Raw genomic sequence first — 20,596 nt, 5'->3', positions numbered from 1 at the left:
TGACCAATGGTACTAGTATAGTCCTTCTTTAGCATACGAGTCTGGTACGGAGGGGAACATAAAGTTATTTTTAAGTTCTTCAGAGCAGGGACCCTGGCTAGCTTTTACTTCTCCCATCCCAAGGTGTAGGTCCTTCGGACTAGGGATGGAAAAGAGCCCTCTCTGGTCCTAGTACAGGGTGACTAGTGAACTGTGTTGGAACGCCCTCATTCTGCTGTGAGCTGTGTGTTGTGTGCCATTAAACCACACTCGGACAGTGTAGGCAATGGCCAAAATACTGCTCTACTGATATAGTTTCGTTGAATGGCACAATTAAATATGGTAAATCACACACCACAGTCTCTACAGTTTCTCTCAGAATTACAGATCTTTTCTATTTGTGCATTAGCCTTTATTAGGCCAGGAATGTATCCACACTTCTGGATTAGATTGGGCAGTGGTCCCTTTGGGGTAGGCCCCCAGGGATGTATGGGAAACCCTTCCTGATGGCACAAAAATCTAACTTAGCACAACGTTTGTCTCTGTCCCTCAGGGCTTTGGTAGATGCCTGATGGGCATCCTCCCTTTGAATTGGATTTTTACGCACAGTTAGTTGATATAATCTTCTGGTGGGATCCCTGGTGGTAGGAATCCTTGTGGACTGCAGTTCTTGCCAGTCCCCTTGATGGGCAGGAAGAGGGGCAGAAAACGCTTCCTTACAGATGTCTGAAACAAAATTCCCAGCTCAGATAAGGAAAACCTCTGGAGCAGGTCATCACCTTTGTTGGGCAGGTCTTCCTTAAACACTGGGCATCTTCAGCTCAGGGTTCCTCAGTCCCTGGCTTCAGAAATGCCCTGGCCTCCTGCAGGGCTCCTCTCAAATAAGGATCAAAATCCCAAAATAGTCCCAGAGTAGCCACTCTGTATCTTGGGAGAATACAGCAGTGGAGTCCCCTTGGCCTATCCTGGAGGGGTCTCTGAGGGTTTCTGAGGCTCCAGGTAGGCTCAAAATCCAACTTAGGAAAATATAGTGTCTCACTCTCAGTCTCAGTGTAGAATACTCCCAGAGCTTATTGTAGAGCTCTGGTATAAAACCTCAGGAACCAGAGGTATCCATTACAGCTCCGCCAGTGGGAGGACTGTCCATGAATAGATACTCTCCTAATTAAGAAATTAAGAACATGTCATACTGGGTCAGACCAAGGGTCCATCAAACCCAGCATCCTGTTTCCAACAGTGGCCAATCCAGGCCATAAGAACCTGGCAAGTACCCAAAAGCTAAGTCTATTCCATGCTACTGTTGCTAGTAATAGCAGTGGCTATTTTCTAAGTCAATTAATAGCAGGTAATGGACTTCTCCAAGAACTTATCCAATCCTTTTTTAAACACAGCTACACTAACTGCTCTAACCACATCATCTGGCAACAAATTCCAGGGTTTAATTGTGCATTGAGTGAAAAAGAACTTTCTCCGATTAGTTTGAAATGTGCCACATGCTAACTTCATGGAGTGCCCCCTAGTCTTTCTGTTATCCGAAAGAGTAATTAACCTATTCACATCTACCCGTTCTAGACCTCTCATGATTTTAAACACCCCTATCGTATTCCCTCTCAGCTGTTTCTTCTCCAAGATGAAAAGTCCTAACCTCTTTAATTTTTCCTCATAGGGGAGCTGTTCCATTCCCTTTATCATTTTGGTTGCCCTTCTCTGTACCTTCTCCATCACAACTACATATTTTTTGAGATGCAGCGACCAGAATTGTACACAGTATTCAAGGTGCGGTCTCACCCTGGAGCAATACAGAGGCATTATGACATTTTCCGTTTTATTCCCCAGTCCCTTTCTTCCCAACATTCTGTTTGCTTTTTTGACTGCCGCAGCACACTGAACTGATTATTTCAATGTGTTATCTACTAGGACGCCTAGATCTTTCTTGGCTGGTAGCTCCTAATATGAAACCTAACATTGTGTAACTATAGCATGGGTTATTTTTCCCTATATGCATCACCTTGCACTTATCCACAAATTTCATCTGCCATTTGGATGCCAAATTTTCCAGTCTCAGAAGGTCTTCCTGTGCAATTTATCACAATCTGCTTGTGATTTAACTACTCTGAGCAATTTTGTATCATCTGCAAATTTGATTACCTCACTCGTCGTATTTCTTTCCAGATCATGTGGTACATGTGGGCACCAATGACTAAGGAAGACGTGGGAGGGAGGTTCTGGAAGCCAAATTTAGGCTCTTAGTAGAAAGCTTAAATCCAGAACCTCCAGGATAGCATTCTCTGAAATGCTCCCTGTTCCACGCGCAGGTCCCCAGAAGCAGGCAGAACTCCGGAGTCTCAATGCTTGGATGAGACGATGTGCAAGGAAGACGGATTCAGTTTTGTAAGGAATTGGGGAACCTTTTGGGGAAGGGGGAGTCTCTATTCCGAAGGGATGGGCTCCACCTTACCAGGGTGGAACCAGGCTGCTGGCGCTAACCTTTAAAAAGGAGATAGAGCAGCTTTTAAACTAGAACAAAGGGGAAAGCCGACAGTTGCTCAGCAGCACATGGTTCGGAAGGAGGTATCTTCAAAGGATGCTAATGATGCATTAGAATTAGGGCATCCTGACAGTTGAGGTTCCAATAATAAGAAAAGTAGTCCAAGTGCCTGTAACTAAAAACTCACCTGAGCTAAAAAAATTCTAACTTATCCCTATCAATTAAAAAGCAGAATGAAAATACAAACAAAAAAACAAATTTTGAAATGTTTGTATGCTAATGCCAGAAGTCTAAGAAGTAAGATGGGTGAATTAGAATGTATAGCAGTGAATGATGACATAGACTTAATTGGCATCTCAGAGACATGGTGGAAGGAGGATAACCAATCGGACAGTGCAATGACAGAGAGGAGCACCCAGGAGGCGGTGTAGCACTTTATGGCCGGGATGGCATAGAGTCCAACAGGATAAACATCCTTCATGAGACTAAATGCAGAATCGAATCTTTATGGGTAGAAATCCCTTGTGTGTTGGGAAAGGCTATAGTGATAGGAGTATACTACCGTCCACCTGGTCAAGATGGTGAGACGGACTGTGAAATGCTAAAAGAAATTAGGAAAGCTAACCAAATTGGTAGTGCAGTAATGGAAATTTCAATTACCCCAATATTGACCGGGTAAATGTATCATCGGGACACGCTAGAGAGAGAAAGTTCCTGGATGGAATAAATGACAATTTTATGGAGCAATTGGTTCAGGAACAGACAAGAGAGGGAGCAATTTTAGATCTAATTCTCTGTGGAGCTCAAGATTTGGTGAGAGAAGTAGCAGTGGTGGGGCCACTTAGCAATAGTGATCATAATATGATCAAATTTGAATTAATGACTGCAAGGGAGATAGTAAGCTAATCCACGGCTCTCGTGCTAAACTTTCAAAAGGGAAACTTTGATAAAATGAGAAAAATAGAAAAAAACTGAAAGGAGCAGCTACAAAAGTAAAAAGTGTGCAAGAGGCATGGACATTGTTTAAAAAAAAAAAAAAGCCATCCTAGAAGCACAGTCCAGATGTATTCAACACATTAAGAAAGGTGAAAGGAAGGCAAAATGATTACTGGCATGGTTAAAAGGGGAGATGACAGAAGCTATTTTAGCCAAAGGATCTTCATTCAAAAATTGGAAGAAGTATCCAACAAAAGAAAATACTATAATGCATAAGCATTGGCAAGTCAAATGTAAGACATTGATAAGACAGGCTAAGAGAGAATTTGAAAAGAATTTGGCCATAGAGACACAAATTCACAGTAAAAACTTTTAAAGATATATCCGAAGCAGAAAGCTTGCAAGGGAGTCAGTTGGACCGTTAGATGATCGAGGGGTTAAAGGGGCACTTAGAGAAGATAAGGCCATCACAGAAAGATTAAATTTATTTCTTTGCTTCAGTGTTTACTGAAGAGGATGTTGGGAGAGATACCCGTACCGAAGAAGGGTTTCATGGCTAATAATTCAGATGGACTGAACCAAATCACGGTGAACATAGAAGATGTGGTAGGCCTGATTGACCAGCTGAAGAGTAGTAAATCACCTGGACTGGATGGTATACACCCCTGGGTTCTGAAGGAACTAAAAAATTAAATTTCAGACCTATTAGTAAAAATTTGTAACTTATCATTAAAATCATCCATTGTACCTGAAGACTGGGGGGTGGCTAATGTAACCCCAATATTTAAAAAGGGCTCCAGGGGCGATTCAGGAAACTACAGACCAGTTAGCCTGACTTCATGCCAGGAAAAATAGTAGAAAGTGCTCTAAACATCAAAATCACAGAACATATAGAAAGACATGGTTTAATTGAACAAAGTCAGCATGGCTTTACCCAAGGCAAGTCTTGCCTCACAAATCTGCTTCACTTTTTTGAAGGCGTTAATAAACATGTAGATAAGGGTGAACCAGTAGATGTAGTGTATTTGGATTTTCAGAAGGTGTTTGACAAAGTTCATCATGCGAGGCTTCTAGGAAAAGTAAAAAGTCATGGGATAGGTGGCGATGTCCTCTCGTGGATTACAAACTGGTTAAAAGACAGGAAACAGAGTAGGATTAAATGGACAATTTTCTCAGTGGAGGGGGGTAGGCAGTGGAGTGCCTCAGGGATCTGAACTGGGACCCTTGCTTTTCAATATATTTATAAATGATCTGGAAAGGAATAAGACGAGTGAAGTAATAAAATTTGCAGATGATACAAAATTATTCAGAGTAGTTAAATCACACGCAGATTGTGATAAATTGCAAGAGGACCTTTGCAGACTGGAAGATTGGGCATCCAAATGGCAGATGAAATTTAATGTGGTTAAATGCAAGGTGATGCATATAGGGAAAAATAACCCATGCTATAGTTACACAATGTTAGGTTCCATATTAGGAGCTACCACCCAAGAAAGAGATCTGGGCGTCCTAGTGGATGACACATTGAAATCATCGGCTCAGTGTGCTGCAGCAGTCAGAATGATGGGAATTATTAGAAAGGGAATGGTGAATAAAACGGAAAATGTCAAACTCTGTACTGCTCCATGGTGAGACCGCACCTTGAATATTGTGTACAATTTTGGCCGCCGCATCTCAAAAAAGATATAGTTGCGAGGGAGAAGGTACAGAGAAGGGCGACCAAAATGATAAAGGGAATGAAACAGCTTCCCTATGAGGAAAGACTAAAGAGGTTAGGAATTTTCAGCTTGGAGAAGAGATGGCTGAGGGGGGATATGATAGAGGTGTTTAAAATCATGAGAGGTCTAGAACGGGTTAATGTGAATCGGTTGTTTACTCTTTCAGATAATAGGACTAGGGGGCACTCCATGAAGTTAGCATGTGGCACATTTAAAACTAATTGGAGAAAGTTCTTTTTCACTCAACGCACAATTAATCTCTGGAATTTGTTGCCAGGGGATGTGGTTAGTTCATTTAGTATAGCTGTGTTTAAAAAAGGACTGGATAAGTTCTTGGAGGAGAAGTCCATTAACTGCTATTAATTAAGTTGACTTAGAAAATAGCCATTGCTATTAGTAGCAATAGTAACATGGAATAGACTTAGTTTTTTGTTACTTGCCAGGTTCTTATGACCTGGATTGGCCACTGTTGGAAACAGGATGCTGGGCTTGGTGGACCCTTGGTCTTACCCAGTATGGCATGTTCTTATGTTCCTACCTGTTCTAGACCTCTCACAATTTTTAAAACCTCTATCATATCCCTCCTCAGCTGTCTGGTCGGGAGCTGTTCCTCCGGTTGACTCCAGGAATGTTAAAGCTTCACACCGTTCCTTCTTTCTTGCCAAAAGTAGTCTCGGAGTTTCACCTGAACCAGACCATTTCTTACCGTCCCTAGATGGACTGAAGGAAGACTACTGCCTCCTAGGCCACTTAAACATCAATAGGCTTTTAGTACGGTATGTGGAACATTCAGAATTGGTGCGCAAGTCGGACTACTTGTTCTTCACTGTGAAAGGAAACAAGGCGAAGCAGCTTCGTGAGATACCATAGTTTGCTTGATGAAGGAAGTGATCACGGAAGCTTATGTAGAGGCAGGGAAGCCTTTACCCCTTCAGGTTAAAGCTCATTCCACTAGGGTCCAGGCAGTATCCTGGGCGGAAGCTAAGCTACTGTCTCCCATCGACATCTGCTGAGTAGTGATGTAGACTTCATTGCACACCTTCTCCAGGTTCTGTCGCCCGAGAGGACGTAGCCTTTGTGAGGGCGGTGCTAACCAGACAGCGAGCAGCCTCCTGCCCCTTTCGGGAGTAGCTTTTGTACGTCCTGCATCCATCTGGCTACATGCTAGGAAATGGAGAAATTACTTATCCGTTAATTTTGTTTTCCTTAGTGTAGACAGATGGACTCAGCATTCCGCACACTGTTGCCCATGAACGGTGCCAAGGAATTGCCCATGAAGTGAATCTCCATTCCGAGAGGTTACGGGTAAGCCGTTGCCCTATCCCTAGATCAGGGCATCTATAATATTGCTGGGATCCAGCACTTATGTTTGTTTGAGTACAGTTACGGTCATCAGTTTTTTTTAATCAAGTTATTAAGTTGTATTCAGATTTTATTCAAGTTTTTCAATAGTATGTCGACAGTGACTTTTGAAGAGAATACTGAAGGGTTGAGGTCACTGCAGGGGTGTATCTAAGGTGACGTCTGCTTTGAAACCTGACTCCATCTCCATCTGCTAGCAGGGGAGCAAATAACCCATTGGTCCTGAGTCCATCTGCCTACACTAAGGAAAACAAAATTATTAGGTAATTAATTTCTCCATTTTTAATGATTCACAGGTAGAGGCCAGTTGTTAGGGCAATATCTTTCATTTGTGTAAACCTGCAGCTTCCACAGCACAAGGGTTGAATCATTATGCAAGCAGCATTTTTCAGTTTTTAACTGCATTTTATAAAGAAAAAATGCAGAGAAATAATGAATTGTGACTTTGAAAATTTACTTCAAGAGCATATTGGTTTGCAATAAACATACTGTCTGGAACAATCTGTGCGTCATTTGTAATCCACACACAGCTGACTTTTTAGGGGGCTGAATTCTTTTGCAAGGTGGTGTTTGGGGGGGGGGGGGGGGGGTGATGGCCAGTGTCTGGTAACAAGTGAAAACAAAAAAGTGATATAATACCATCAAGTAATCATGTAATAAATGTATATTTTGAATTTGCCAGTCCCTATGTATTTTAGGTAAGGGGTCCTGGCATTGGGATGTGCTTACTTTTAATTCCTCTGGTGGGTGTGGAGGGGACTGGTAAGAGGGTGAGTGACTGGGTAGACTGTATGGGGTGACAGGTGGGAGAGAGCCTGGTTAAGGTGATGACTAGTGAGAGGGACAGCCTTGTGTGTGAGGGGTGACTGGTAAGAGGAAGTGTGACTAGGATTGACAAATGGGAGAGAGACTGATGAGAGATGCAACCTGGTATGTGTGGGATGACTGGTGAAGGGGGTGTGACAGATGGGAGACTGGTTGGGGTGGTGACTGGTGAAAGAGAGGCAGCTTGGTATATGGGAGTGACTGGTGAAAGGGGGTGTGACAAGTGGGGGAGAGAAAGGCACCCTGGGTGTGTATGTATGTGGGGGGGGGGTGACCTGTCACCCCCCACCCCCACAGTAACCCCCCCTCACACATCCCAAGCTGCTTCTCTCTCACCAGTTACCCCCCACACACACATACCAGGGGAACTCAAATTAAGGATATCCCAAAATGCCAGGGCAACTTTCCTAAAATACAAAGGGATTGGGAATTCAAAATATGCATTTGCATTACTCGCTTTTGCTAATTAGAACTTGATGCTATTATTTATTACATCACTTGTTTGTTTACATTTGTTACCAGGCACTGGGCATCCCCCAACAAATACTACCTTGCAACTTTGGCAACACAAACAAGTAACTAAGGAGACAGCCAATGGGAATAGAGATTCTAGCTAACGACCTGCTCCCCTGATTAACACTAACGCACTAACTCTGAAATTAGGGAAACCTGAAATAAATACCCCCAAATCATTTTAAAAATGAAATCAGATATGACCTGAAACAAAAATGGCACACAAAAAAAAGCACACCCCTTCTTTTTGAAAGAGTAAACTGATTTGCATTTATCCATTCCACTCCTCATTTTATAGACCTCTCTCATGTCTCCCCTCATCCATCTCTTCTCCAAGCTGAAGAGCCCTAATCTCTTTAGCCTTTCCTCAGAATGGAATCGTTCCATGTCCCTTTATCATTCTTGTCACCATTCTCTGTATCTTTTCTAATTCTACTAGATCTTTCTTGAGATGCAGTGACCAGAATTACACACAATATTCAAGGTGCATTCGCACTGTGGAGTGATACAGAGGTATCTGGAAATATGTACCCACCATCTGGGGTTGGAAAAACAATGAAAAGTTTTACTGATGCTAAAATGTTATTTAAACAGTAATTTGATGTTCATCTTTTTAAAGTTATGTAAGAAATGGTAAATTTCAGACCTGAAACACGTATGCCATTGGGATGTATCTAATGGTAGTTTATGACCCCCGATATTAAATGGACTTTGAGTAAACTATGTAGAAATCCATAGGCCCAAGATAACACCATAGAAAAGAGGAAGGGGACACTCCTTATCCTGTTTTGTCAAGGGTGATATGTAGCTAACACTTTAAATTGAAAAGTGCTCTTTTGTCAACAGAAGGCAATAATTGAATCTTTTTTTAATTGCTTTAATTACAGAGAGCTTTGTACTTTCCTAAGTGGGTTTAAACCATGCTGTATATTATTGCTTTTAAAATCAGGACTATAATATTTATGCTTTTTCTTTCTTCCTTTTTTTTTTTTTTTGTCTCTTGCTAAGGTGAGCTTGCAGTCCTATTGCTCAGGATCAGCAATATAGCAACCGCCATCGGAAAGGAAGCCAGACTTTACCTGTATGAAGAGCAGGAATGGACCAATCTGCAGGAAAGCCCGGCTGGCTACAGCTGCACAGAAAAGTTAGCCAAAGCTCGTCTGTCAAGTGAGAGTTTGTTCTACGTTCTAGAGGTTTCTGGAGTAATACTTTTTAAGTACTTTCTCGTTGCAAAGAGTTTGCGATACTTAAGAGAAAATAAATACCAGAGGGGAAAACTGGCACAAAGGAAAACTGAGAGAGTGTGTTTGTGGTATTAACAGCTGCTGTGGGCAGGTGAGGTGTTATAGGAGATACCACACCCTGCTGTCTTCCTCCCATTCTCCCATCTACATCCGCTGGTAAAGTTGGACAGTGCAATTGGCTGCCAGGGGAGCAGTGTCTGGGCAGGCGGAGACAGCAAAAGGGCCGCAGGCTGCTCTGATCTTCAGCTGGTGGAGCCTCATGACGCTGGTTCCTCTTCTTTCTTTCCTGAGTGCTTGTGGTTTTGTTTTGTTCACCTGCCTGCCTGTCACGTCAGTGTTTTAAAGAGAGATGGACAGACAAAAAGTGAAACTATAAGTGCTTTTTTTTGTTTTATAAAAACTTACAAAATGTTGTTTGATTGCCAAGTGTCAATCACAAATCAAGTTGGTTGGTTGCCAACGAAGTTTAAATGTGGTTTTGTGAACAAAAATGAATCTTCATTTTTGGTTACATTTTGGTGCTCTCGTTTTCGTTATCCCCCCCCCACCATGCTACGATGAGTGTGAATGCATGTGGACAGGGTAGGTCCAAACTGCATTTACTCAGAAGTGGGCTGATGAGAACGATGTAGGAACTGGGAGGAGTTTGAGGGGGGCACTTGTGGGTAGGGTTCAGATGCTTGTGCAGTGAGAAGGGCTCTCCCTATGAGGATCTGTTGGGTGCTTCCGGGTGACCTGGATTGGATCTGTTGGGTGCTTCCGGGTGACCTGGATTGGATGCTGAGCTTGATGGCTCATTGGTCTGACTCTGTGTGCCCCACTCTCTTCTGATGTGCTCCAGCTGTTCCCTGAGCCTCTTTTTTTCCAGTTGTATTTCAGTGGCGTGGGAGAGCGTAAAAGGGAAGACATTGCATGGACTGGCTCCTAAGACTTTCCATGGGAGGAAAAGAAAAACAAATTCTTTCCTGCCATAGGGAATGGAAGCTACGTGGGCAAAAGGGAGGTTACCAGGACTTGGGGGTAAAGAGGTTTGGGAAGTAAATAAAAGCCATGTATCTAGGAGGGTGAATAACTCTTGTAGGTGGGAGCAGAGGTGGAGCTGAGCATATAGATGGGTTCCACCACCTGTGCACGCCAGGTACTTTTTCTTGGGCTCTTGCAAATAGTTTTGAATGTATTCAAAACCACACACATACTGACCAAATATCTCTATTTATATATTTGAAAATTCCCAGTATTTGGTGGCTGTTTGTCCAGTCAAACATTAGTTTACTGCATTGGGAGTTAAAAAAATAAAAAAAATAAATAAAAAAAACAATATATATATCTATATATATTTACCTGTGAGTTAGAAAACTGTGCACTGAACTGCTCAGGTTTCTGCATCAGCCTGCCAGACTTGGAGGCAAAGCATAAACTGTGACTCTTCTGAGAATCATCTGCTGTCTAAAAGACACTGGTGATCCTCTAGCACAGTGGTTTTCAACCGGTGTCGCCAAGCACACTCAGGTGTGTTACTACACTTCCCAGTGCCCCGCTGACCCAGCTGCTTCCCCTGCCCCAGCGAAATAGGAACTCCTCCGCCTGGGCGGAATGCAGCAGGAGAGCTGGAGTCGGCAGCACCAGCATGGTCTCTTACCGCTGCCTCGAAGAGGAAGTGGTATACAATGGCTGTGCGTGCGGGAAGAAGAGACCATGCTAGTGTGTGCAGCATCGGCCTGAAGAAGATCAGCGTGGTGCAGAACACAAGAGGAGCAACATCAGCCCCCGCGGCCGATGGGACTCCTTTTTCAAGGCCGCAAGGGCTGGAAGTGGAGGAAACTGCTGCTGATGCTAGTTCGGTGGAGGGGAGAGTGAGTGAGCGAGCAAGCATATGTGTTTAAGGTCCCGCATGAGAGGCTTCTAAGAAAACTAAAAAGTCATGGGATAGGAGGTGATGTTCTTTGTGGATTGCAAGTTGGTTAAAAGTCAGGAAACAGAGTAGGATTAAATGGTCAGTTTTCACAGTGGAAAAAGGTAAAAGTGGAGTGCCTCAGTGATTTGTACTTGGACCGGTGCTTTGTGCTTTTTTAATATATTTATATATGATCTGGAAAGAGGTACAAGGAGTGAGGTGCTCAGATTTGTGGATGACATAAAATTATGCAGAGTAGTTAAATCTCAAGCAGATTGTGATGAATTGCAGGAAGATCTTGCAAGACTGGAAGATTGGGCTTCCCAATGGCAGATGAAATTTAACATGGACAAGTGCAAAGTGATGCATATAGGGAAGAATAACCTTTGCTGTAGTTACACAATCGGGCCGATACAGTAAAGTCCGCGGGAGAGCAGACGAACGCCCGCTCTCCCGGCGCACGCACCGGCCCTTCGCCAGTGCGTGCGATTCTCTATTTAAATTAGGTGACGTGGTAGATCCGGGTAAAAGGAGGCGCTAGGGACGCATTAGTGTCCCTAGCGCCTCCTTTTTGACAGGAGCGGCGGCTGTTAGTGAGTTTGACAGCCGACGCTCAATTTTGCCGGCGTCTGTTCTCGAGCCCGCTGACAGCCACAGGATCGGAAACCAGCCGCCGGCAAAGTTGATCGTCTGGTTTTTGGCCCGACAGCCGCGGGCCGAACTCAAAATTTTTTTTTTTTTTACTTTTCGGGACCTCCGACTTAATATCGCTATGATATTAAGTCGGAGGGTGCACAGAAAAGCAGTTTTTACTGCTTTTCTGTGCACTTTCCCGGCGCCGGAAGAAATTAACGCCGACCTTTGGGTCAGTGCTAATTTCTGAAAGTAAAATGTGCGGCTTGGCTGCACATTTTACTTTCTGTATCCCGCGCGCATACCTAATAGGGCCATCAACATGCATTTGCATGTTGAGGGCGCTATTAGGTGCCGCGGGTTGGACACGCGTTTTCCTCCCCTTACTGAATAAGGGGTAAGGGAAAACGCGCATCCCAGAGCAGTTAGACTGCTCTGGGACGCTCCATCGGAGCGCACTATACTGTATCGGCCTGAATGTTAGGTTCTGTCTTAAGAGTTACCATCCAGGAAAGAAATTTAGATGTCATAGTGGATAATACATTGAAATCGTCGGCCCAGTGTGCTGTGGCAATCAAAAAAGCAAACAGAATGTTAGGATTTATTAAGAAGAGAATGGAAAATAAAATGGAGGCTGTCAAAATGTCTCTGTATCGCTCCATGGTGAGACCCCACCTTGAATACTGTGTGCAGTTTTGGTCACTGTATATCAAAAAGGATATAGCTGCAGCAGAGAAAGGCGACCAAAATGATAAGGGGCATGGAATGGCTACCCTATGAATAAAGGCTAAAGAAGTTAGGACTGTTCAGTTTGGAGAAGAGACAACTGAGGGGGGATATGATAGAAGTCTACAAAATCATGAAATAACTTGAACAAGTTAATGCAAATCGTTTATTTACTCAGATAATAGAAGAACCAGGGGGCACCCATGAAGTTATTAAGTAGCTCATTTAAAACAAATCAAAGAAAATTCTTTTTCATTGAGTGCATAGTTAAGCTCTGGAATTCATTGCCAGAGGATGTGGTTACAGCAGTTAAGGTAATTGGGTTTAAAAAAGGTTTGGATAAGTTCCTAGAGGATAAATCCATAAACTGCTATGATGGTAATTAATAAGCAGTAGTAGCTTGAGTTTTTTATTTAATGTTTGGGTACTTGCCATGTCGAAGTGACTTGAATTGGCCACTGTTGGACTTGATAGACTCTTGGTCTGATCCAGTATGGAATATCTTATGTTAACTTCTGAGGTTTAATCAATGTCTGTTTGGCCTATGGCTTCTCTTTTTGTCTGACTTTTTTTTCAAGAAATAAGTGTGTGTAACTTAAAAAAAAAACAAAAACCCTTCTATACAGCTGATCTTACTATTATGAACAGAAGTAATTGCTTGGGCTACCATGCATACAGATTGACACTTTTAATAAACAGGAGGTGTGACTGCAATTTAATATGCATGCCACTTATTGCAAAAGGCTGCAAAAAGATAATATATTTAGAAACCTTAATTTTTTGTTTTGTATTTTATTTTCTTCAAAACTTTATCAGCATTTTATTTATATTTCGCTTTTCAGTACTTCAAAGCGGATTACATTCTGTACTGTAGGTTTATTATAATATGAAAAACAGGAGAAAATCAATGGGGAAGAGTGTAAATTAGTTGCCCGTCCCCGGGATGATGGACCCTCTGGTCTGGGGCAGGCTCAGTGTAACCTTGAACCAGTGGGTTTTCTCCATCGTCCGCCGGGTGTACCAAATTAAACATATTGGGCGTCCCGCCAAATTGCCCTCCATACCCTTTTTGGTGGCCTGAAGTGCATCAGGAGGTACTACAGATGGCTGTACTCGCTCTTAACTGCCAGAGCCTGTGCGTACAGGTCAAAGAGAGCAGGGATTCTACTCCAGGTACTTCCTGATTCCAAAGAGAGCAGAAGGACTCTGTCCCATCCTAGACCTGAGGGCCTTAAACAAGTTTCTAAGAAAAGAAAGAGTTCAAAATGGTTTCCTTGGGCACCTTGATACCCCCACTTTTGCAAAAAGGGGTCTTGGCTGTGCTCCCTTGACCTGAAGGACGCATACACCCACATCGAGATTTTCCCCGGTTATAGGAAGTATCTCTGATTTGTAATTTGGAAACAGCACTTCCAGTTCCAGGTGTTGCCATTCAGGCTTGCGTCCGCCCCTTGAGTCTTCATGAAATGCCTAGCCGTGGTGACAGCACACCTCCCATACCTGGACGATTTAGCTGGTCAATAGCATGTCCCAGGCAGTTCCGGTCCATGTGCTTGACCATCTGGGTGTTGGAGTTACTAGGGTTAGTTCTCAACTACCCAAAGTCACAACTCATCCCGTCACCTCCATTCGACCTCATCAGAGCCCTGCTAGACTCAGCTCAAGCCAGGGACTTCCTGCCATGCCAGAGGGCCATCGCTCTAGAGACCATTGCTACAGAGGTACAACAGAGCCAGCAGGTTTCAGCTTGGTACATGTTGAGACTACTGGGCCACGTGGCCCCCACCATCCATTTCACTCCCTTGGTAAGATTAGATATGCACAGAACCCAGTGGACCCTGAGGTGGCAGCTGGTACCAGGCTACTCGGAGCCTCCAGGATTGCATCTGAGTCACCCCATCTGTTTAGGACTCTTTTGTCCTGGTGGGTGGGTACTATCCAATCTGGAACGAGGGATTTCCTCTCGGAGTCTCCCTGCTCAAATTGTACTAACCATGGATGTGTGCACCCTGGGGTAGATGTAGTTGAGCTCGGCACCCAGGGACTGTGGTCCGCCCAGGAACATTCTTATTAGATCAACATCCTGGAGCTTCTGGCAATCAGGTACATGCTGTGGGCTTTCAGAGCTCTGTTATCTAACAAAATTGTTTTGAATCGGACAACCAACCAAGTAGCCATGTGATATGTCAACAAGTAGTTGACGTATCACATGGCCCAAATCTGGACTCAGGGCTGTGAACCTGACCAGAATGGAGAGCGTGGTGGCAGACAGGCTGAGTTGAGCCTTCAGACTCCACGAGGGTAGCGAATTGGATTGTCCATTCTTGGGGGAGTCTAGATATGGATCTGTTCGCATCCCCCTGCAACTAAAAGGTGCCTCTGTTCTGCTCCCTGTCCAGCTCAGATGGCAAACCAGCCTCGGGCACCCTTGCCCGTAATTGGGGCAAGAGTCTTCTGTATGCGTATCCTCCAATTCCCTTAATGGCGAAGCCTCTCTTGAAGCTTCATGAGGACAGAGGGACTATGATCCTCATAGCTTCTCATTGACCGAGACAGGTCTGGTTTCCGCTCCCATGGGAGTTGACCATCCAGAAACAGATCAGTTTGGGAACTTCCCCAAATCTCATCATGCAAGATTAGGGCAAGCTGGGCATCCCAACCTCCAAGGCCCTATTGCTCACAGCCTGGATGTTGAGAGGTTAATCCTGCAGGCGCTTGATCTTTCTGACGATGTGTCTTGGCTCCTGATGGCTTCCAGAAAGCCCTCGGACTGAAATGGAGGAGGTTTTGCGTGTGGTGTGAGCAGAAGGCCCTAGACCCATTCTCTTGCTTCATGCAAAAACTACTTGACTACCTACCACACCTGTCGGAGGCTGGTTTAAAAACCAGCTTTGTTAGGGTTCATCTTGTGCGATTGGCGCATACCACCACGGTGTAGATGGTACATCCATCTCTGTACAGCCTATAGTTGTATGTTTCATGCAGGGCCTGCTTCAGTTGAAGCCTCCCCAAAAGCTTCCCGCTGTGCCTTGGGACCTTCAAAGTAAAATTTCTTTAACGAATCACATCCATTTGATCTCCACAATGGAGTCCCTCAGGGATCCTCTCTGTCCTCAACCCTTTTTAATATTTATATGCTTCCATTACACAGAATTCTATCAGGCCTCAGTCTAACACATTTAGGGGCGGATTTTCAGAGCCCTGCTCGCGTAAATCCGCCCAAAACCGGGCGGATTTACGCGAGCAGGGCCCTGCGCGCCGGGAAGCCTATTTTACATAGGCCTCCCGGCGCGCGCAGAGCCCCGGGACTCGCGTAAGTCCCGGGGTTCTCGGAGGGGGGCGTGTCGGGGGCGTGTCGGGGGGCGGGCCCGGTCGTCGCGGCGTTTCGGGGGCGTGTCGGCAGCGTTTTGGGGGCGGGTACGGGGGCGTGGCTACGGCCCGGGGGCGTGGCCGCGCCCTCCGTACCCGCCCCCAGGTCGCGGCCCGGCGCGCAGGAGTCCCGCTCGCGCGCGGGGATTTACGCCTCCCTCCGGGAGGCGTAAATCCCCCGACAAAGGTAGGGGGGGGGTTTAGACAGGGCCGGGCGGGTGGGTTAGGTAGGGGAAGGGAGGGGAAGGTGAGGGGAGGGCAAAGGAAAGTTCCCTTCTAGGCCGCTCCGATTTCGGAGCGGCCTAGGAGGGAACGGGGGTAGGCTGCGCGGCTCGGCGCGCGCAGGCTATACGAAATCGATAGCCTTGCGCGCGCCGATCCAGGATTTTAGCCGATACGCGCGACTACGCGCGTATCTACTAAAATCCAGCGTACTTTTGTTTGCGCCTGGAGCGCAAACAAAAGTAGGCTATTCGCGCTCGTCTGAAAATCTACCCCTTTATCTTTGCTGACGACATTCAGATTTTAATACCGATCCAAAAATCTATCGACCAAACTCTTAAGCTCTGGGATATATGCCAATCCGCCATTGAAAAGGTATTAACCCAAATGAATCTTTCCCTAAATACTAATAAAACTGAAATTCTATACATCTCACCTAAACTAAACAAGACAAAAGAGCTTGAAATTCAAGAAGCAGCTAAAAATGACCCCATCTCCCTAGAAATACGAGATCTAGGCATCCTCATAGATTGCGAATTCTCAATGAAATCATGCGTTAAAAAAATCATAAGCCATGGTTATTTTAAATTAAATATCCTCAAAAGATTAAAACCCCTACTATTCCCAAAAGATTTCAGAACTGTCTTGCAGGCACTTATCTTGTCGAGATTAGACTACTGCAATTCACTATTTTTAGGCCTACCCGCAAATATTACAAGACCATTGCAACTTCTGCAGAACTCAGCAGCTAGACTTTTGACAGGAACTAAAAGAACTGAACATATCACCCCAATAGAACTCCTCATCATCACTCCACAAAACATTTCTTTTAACACTAACCTACATTCACCATCTGACACTCTCAATTTACAGCAAGTCCGCAGCCTCGGCGTTATCATTGACAATCATTTCTCCTTAAAGAAATTTATCACTTCCACTATCAAAAATGGATTCTTTAAGCTACATACTCTAAAAAGAATTAAACCTCTCGTACATCCACATGACTTCCGGAAAGTCTTACAAGCTACAATATTGTCAAAACTGGACTACTGCAATTCCATCCTACTAGGTCTCCCTAAAAATTCTCTACAACCATTACAGATGCTACAAAATGCCGCTGCATGCTTACTCATCAATACTCACCGCCATGAACACATTACACCAGCTCTCCAATTCCTTCACTGGCTTCCTGTAGCATCTAGGATATTATTCAAAGTACTCACCCTCATTCATAAGTCTATCTATAACCAAGATATGCAATGGTTCTCTGATCAGTTTACTTTCCGCACATCAAAGAGACCAATAAGAAAAATGCACCAAGCCAAACTTGTTTCTTCATCACTTAAACACATCAAACACGCCGCTACGAGAGACCGCTCATTCACGATTGCCGGAACCAACATCTGGAACAAAATGCCTACAGACCTGCGACTAGAGCCCTGCCATAGGAAATTTAAACAGAACCTTAAAACCTGGCTGTTCAAACAAGCTTACACTCAATAATCATCTCCTATTCAGAAATGCTGATCGCTTGTTCCACTCAAAATTCTTTATCTGCCTTCAAATAGAAATCTTGCCATAAATCCTGCTCATCTATTGTATCTAAATGTCCTCTCTACACCCACCCTTTGTAAAGTCTGTTTTTCGGATCCATATCCACACTCCATATTAATGAATTGCTCGTTTTATTGTACCTGTTTCTGATCTCCCTTCCTTATTAGGCATGCCTCAACTGTAGAATATGATTATCATTGGTTTAATAGTTTTGTTTTATGTGGTATTTATATGTGGTATTTATAATGATTCCTCTTAATTTCATTTAATTGTAAAGCCTGTTGCTGATTTATTGTTCATTGTAAACCAAGGTGATGTTTTTAACGTGCCACGGTATATAAAAAATTTCTAAATAATAAAAAAATTTTTGAAAGAACTTCACTGGCTACCGGTCAAATACAGGGCCCAACATAAAATCTTGTCCCTAATTCATAAAACCCTCTACAATGAAAAAATTGAATGGCTAACTACATCCCTTCCAGAATTACTAGATCAACCGGAACAGGGATGTTGCCAATTCCTTCCCCTAAAATTGCGCATCTAAATAATGTAAGAGAAAGAAAGAACTATCTCTATTGCTGGACCCCAACTATGGAACTCTATTCCACAGGAATTATGATTAGAAGGAGACGTCAAATTATTTAAAAAGGGCATTAAAACTTGGCTTTTTAAACAAGCCTTCCAAGAGCTGTTAACATAATGATTTCAAACTACTGATTTTATACCAAGGTAATGTATATATTTTTGATTTTATTAACTCTACTCTTACTATACTGCCTCTCTAATTTTTTAAATTTTAAGATTTAGCCTACTATTTTAGTTTACTATTTTATTTATTTACATTATGAAACTATATCTACTTCCTTTCTTTTGGAAATGCAAATATTTTTAAATGAATATTTGCTAACTACTGTAAACCGATTTGATATGCTTGCATGAAAAGTCAATATATAAAAATCCTACCTAATAAACGAAGGATGACCGACGTGCCGCAAATGCGCGGTAGAGACCAGCTCTACCGCGCATGTGCGGGCGAACACGTCGGTCTGAGCCAGAAAAAAAAGAAAAAAAATGGCGGCGTCCAGTGGCAGCGGCGGCGTCGGGAGGCAGTGGCGGCGGCGGCGTTGAGTGGCAGCGGCGGCGGCGTCCGGTGGTGGCGGCGGAGGGTGGCAGCAGCGGCGTCCGGTGGTGGCGGCGGCGGAGGGTGGCAGCAGCGGCGTCCGGTGGTAGCGGCGTTGAGTGGCAGCGGCGGCGGCGTCCGGTTGGTAGCGCGGCGGCGGGTGGCAGCGGAGGCGTCCGGTGGTAGCGGCGGCGGGTGGCGGCGGCGGCGGCAACGAGGGAGGAGAGAGAGAGGGAGGGACTGACAGAGAGAGGGAGGGACTGAGTGAGAGGGGAGGAGAGGGGAGGAGAGGGAGGGAGTGGGACTGAGTGAGAGGGAGGGAGGGAGTGGGACTGAGTGAGGGGGGAGGGAGAGGGAGTGGGACTGAGGGGGAGGGAGTGGGACTGAGGGGGAGGGAGGGGGACTGAGGTAGAGGGGGAGGGAGTGGGGGAGGGAGGGACTGAGTGGGAGGGAGGGAGGTAGGGGGTGGTGAAGAGGGGGTGAGAGACAGAGGGATGTAGCCCGTTTTAACGGGCTTAACGGCTTGTTATTAAATAAAATAAACATGGTGCTAGCTCAGCTGACGAAAGCTCCTTTTGAGCCGCTGTGCACCTGTGACCAGAAGTACCTGACCTGGAAGCTCACATTTTTGGTGGTGGTTTCTTCTGCACACAGGGTCAGCGAACTCCAGGCCTTAGTGACTTATCCACCTTATGCTAAGTTCTTTCGTGACAAGGTGGTCTTGTGTACTTCTTAACCAGTCAATCATCCTGCCAATATTCTTTCCCAGGCCCCATTCGCACCAAGGCAAATGAGCATTGCACAGTTTGGACTGCAAACGAGCCTTAGCCTTCTACCTGAAGCTGACAGAAGCCCATAGACCATCCACCCAACTTTTTATTTCTTTTGATAACAATAGTTTGGTGTAGCCATTGCCAAACGGACAATATCCAATTGGCTAGGAGATTGCATCTCCTTGTTGTGCCCAGGCGGGACTGTATCTTGGGGGTTATGTCAAGGCTCATTCAGTCAGAGCCATGGCAGCGTCAGTGGCCCACTTGCAAGCATTTCCCATGGAGGAGATATGCAAGGCTCCAATGTGGCATTCTCTTCACACGATCACATCCCATTACTGTCTGGATAGGGATGGCCGATGCGATAGTAAGTTCAGCCAGTCTGTCCTCCGGAACCTTTTTGAGGTGTAGAACCCGACTTTCCCAACCTAGGTCCTGTTGTTTGGGTTCAGGCTGTTAACAGACCAGTGTGGTTGTGCCCTTTGGCACCTGGTTAGGTGACTGTTGTTTGTCCTGTCCTGTGTTCGGGATTAGCCCATAGCTAGGGATTCACCCATATGAGAGGACTACCATCCTGCTTGTCCTTGGAGAAATCAGAGTTGCTTACCTGTAGCAGGTGTTCTCAGAGGACGGCAGAATGTTAGTCCTCACGAAACCCGCCTGCCACCCCACGGAGTTGGGTTTCTCCTAATTTTTGTTTTATCATGATTCTGTTAAGAGACTGAAGACGGACTCCACGTGGATGCGTTGTATAGGGCAATGCTGAGCATGCTCAGTGTACCTAGTCAAAGTGTACCTTGATGCATCTTTCCCAAGCATGTTTAAGTTGTCTTGGCTTTGGTTGCTGCTACTTCTGCTGGTGAGCTAATTCGTGCATCTATCGCCCTTTTACTGAAGAATAGGAGGCCAAGCAGGCCTAGTGCCTGCTTGGCAAAAGTAATATGGTGTCAGGCTCATGAGGTAGCTGGCCTGAAGTTAGTATTTGTGGAGGGAGGGGGAGCTACAAGAGAGTGGGGATAGGTAGGGAGCAGTGCTCCCTATGAATGTTAGCAAAACAGAAGGGAGGGGGGGCTTAGAGCGGGGACAGTTTTAGTCTATCATCCCCCTCTGTGCACTTTGAATTTAAAAGCAGGGAGCCCATTGGCTTTGAGGGCTAGGATGATTGAAAGAGGTGGAGTCTGGGGGGGGGGGGGGGGGGGTATTGGCGGCAACGGCGCAAATGTTTTCATTTGTGCCTCTT

At 44.9% G+C, this 20,596-nt stretch overlaps 1 protein-coding gene across 1 annotated transcript in view; it reads left to right on the top strand.

The window, feature by feature from the left end:
• GPR180 (G protein-coupled receptor 180) overlaps nt 1–20,596 on the top strand; it is a 100,590-nt gene that overhangs the window by 5,755 nt on the left and 74,239 nt on the right. The window contains exon 2 of the mRNA XM_029604742.1: nt 8,830–8,988. Coding sequence (XP_029460602.1) covers nt 8,830–8,988 — 159 coding nt within the window. The remainder of the gene's footprint in view (nt 1–8,829; nt 8,989–20,596) is intronic.

This window comes from Rhinatrema bivittatum, chromosome 5 (genome assembly GCF_901001135.1).
Source record: "Rhinatrema bivittatum chromosome 5, aRhiBiv1.1, whole genome shotgun sequence".
Classification (NCBI taxonomy): Eukaryota; Metazoa; Chordata; class Amphibia; order Gymnophiona; family Rhinatrematidae; genus Rhinatrema; species Rhinatrema bivittatum.
Note: the sequence above shows the minus strand (reverse complement) of the source record. Positions and strands in the feature narration are given on the sequence as shown.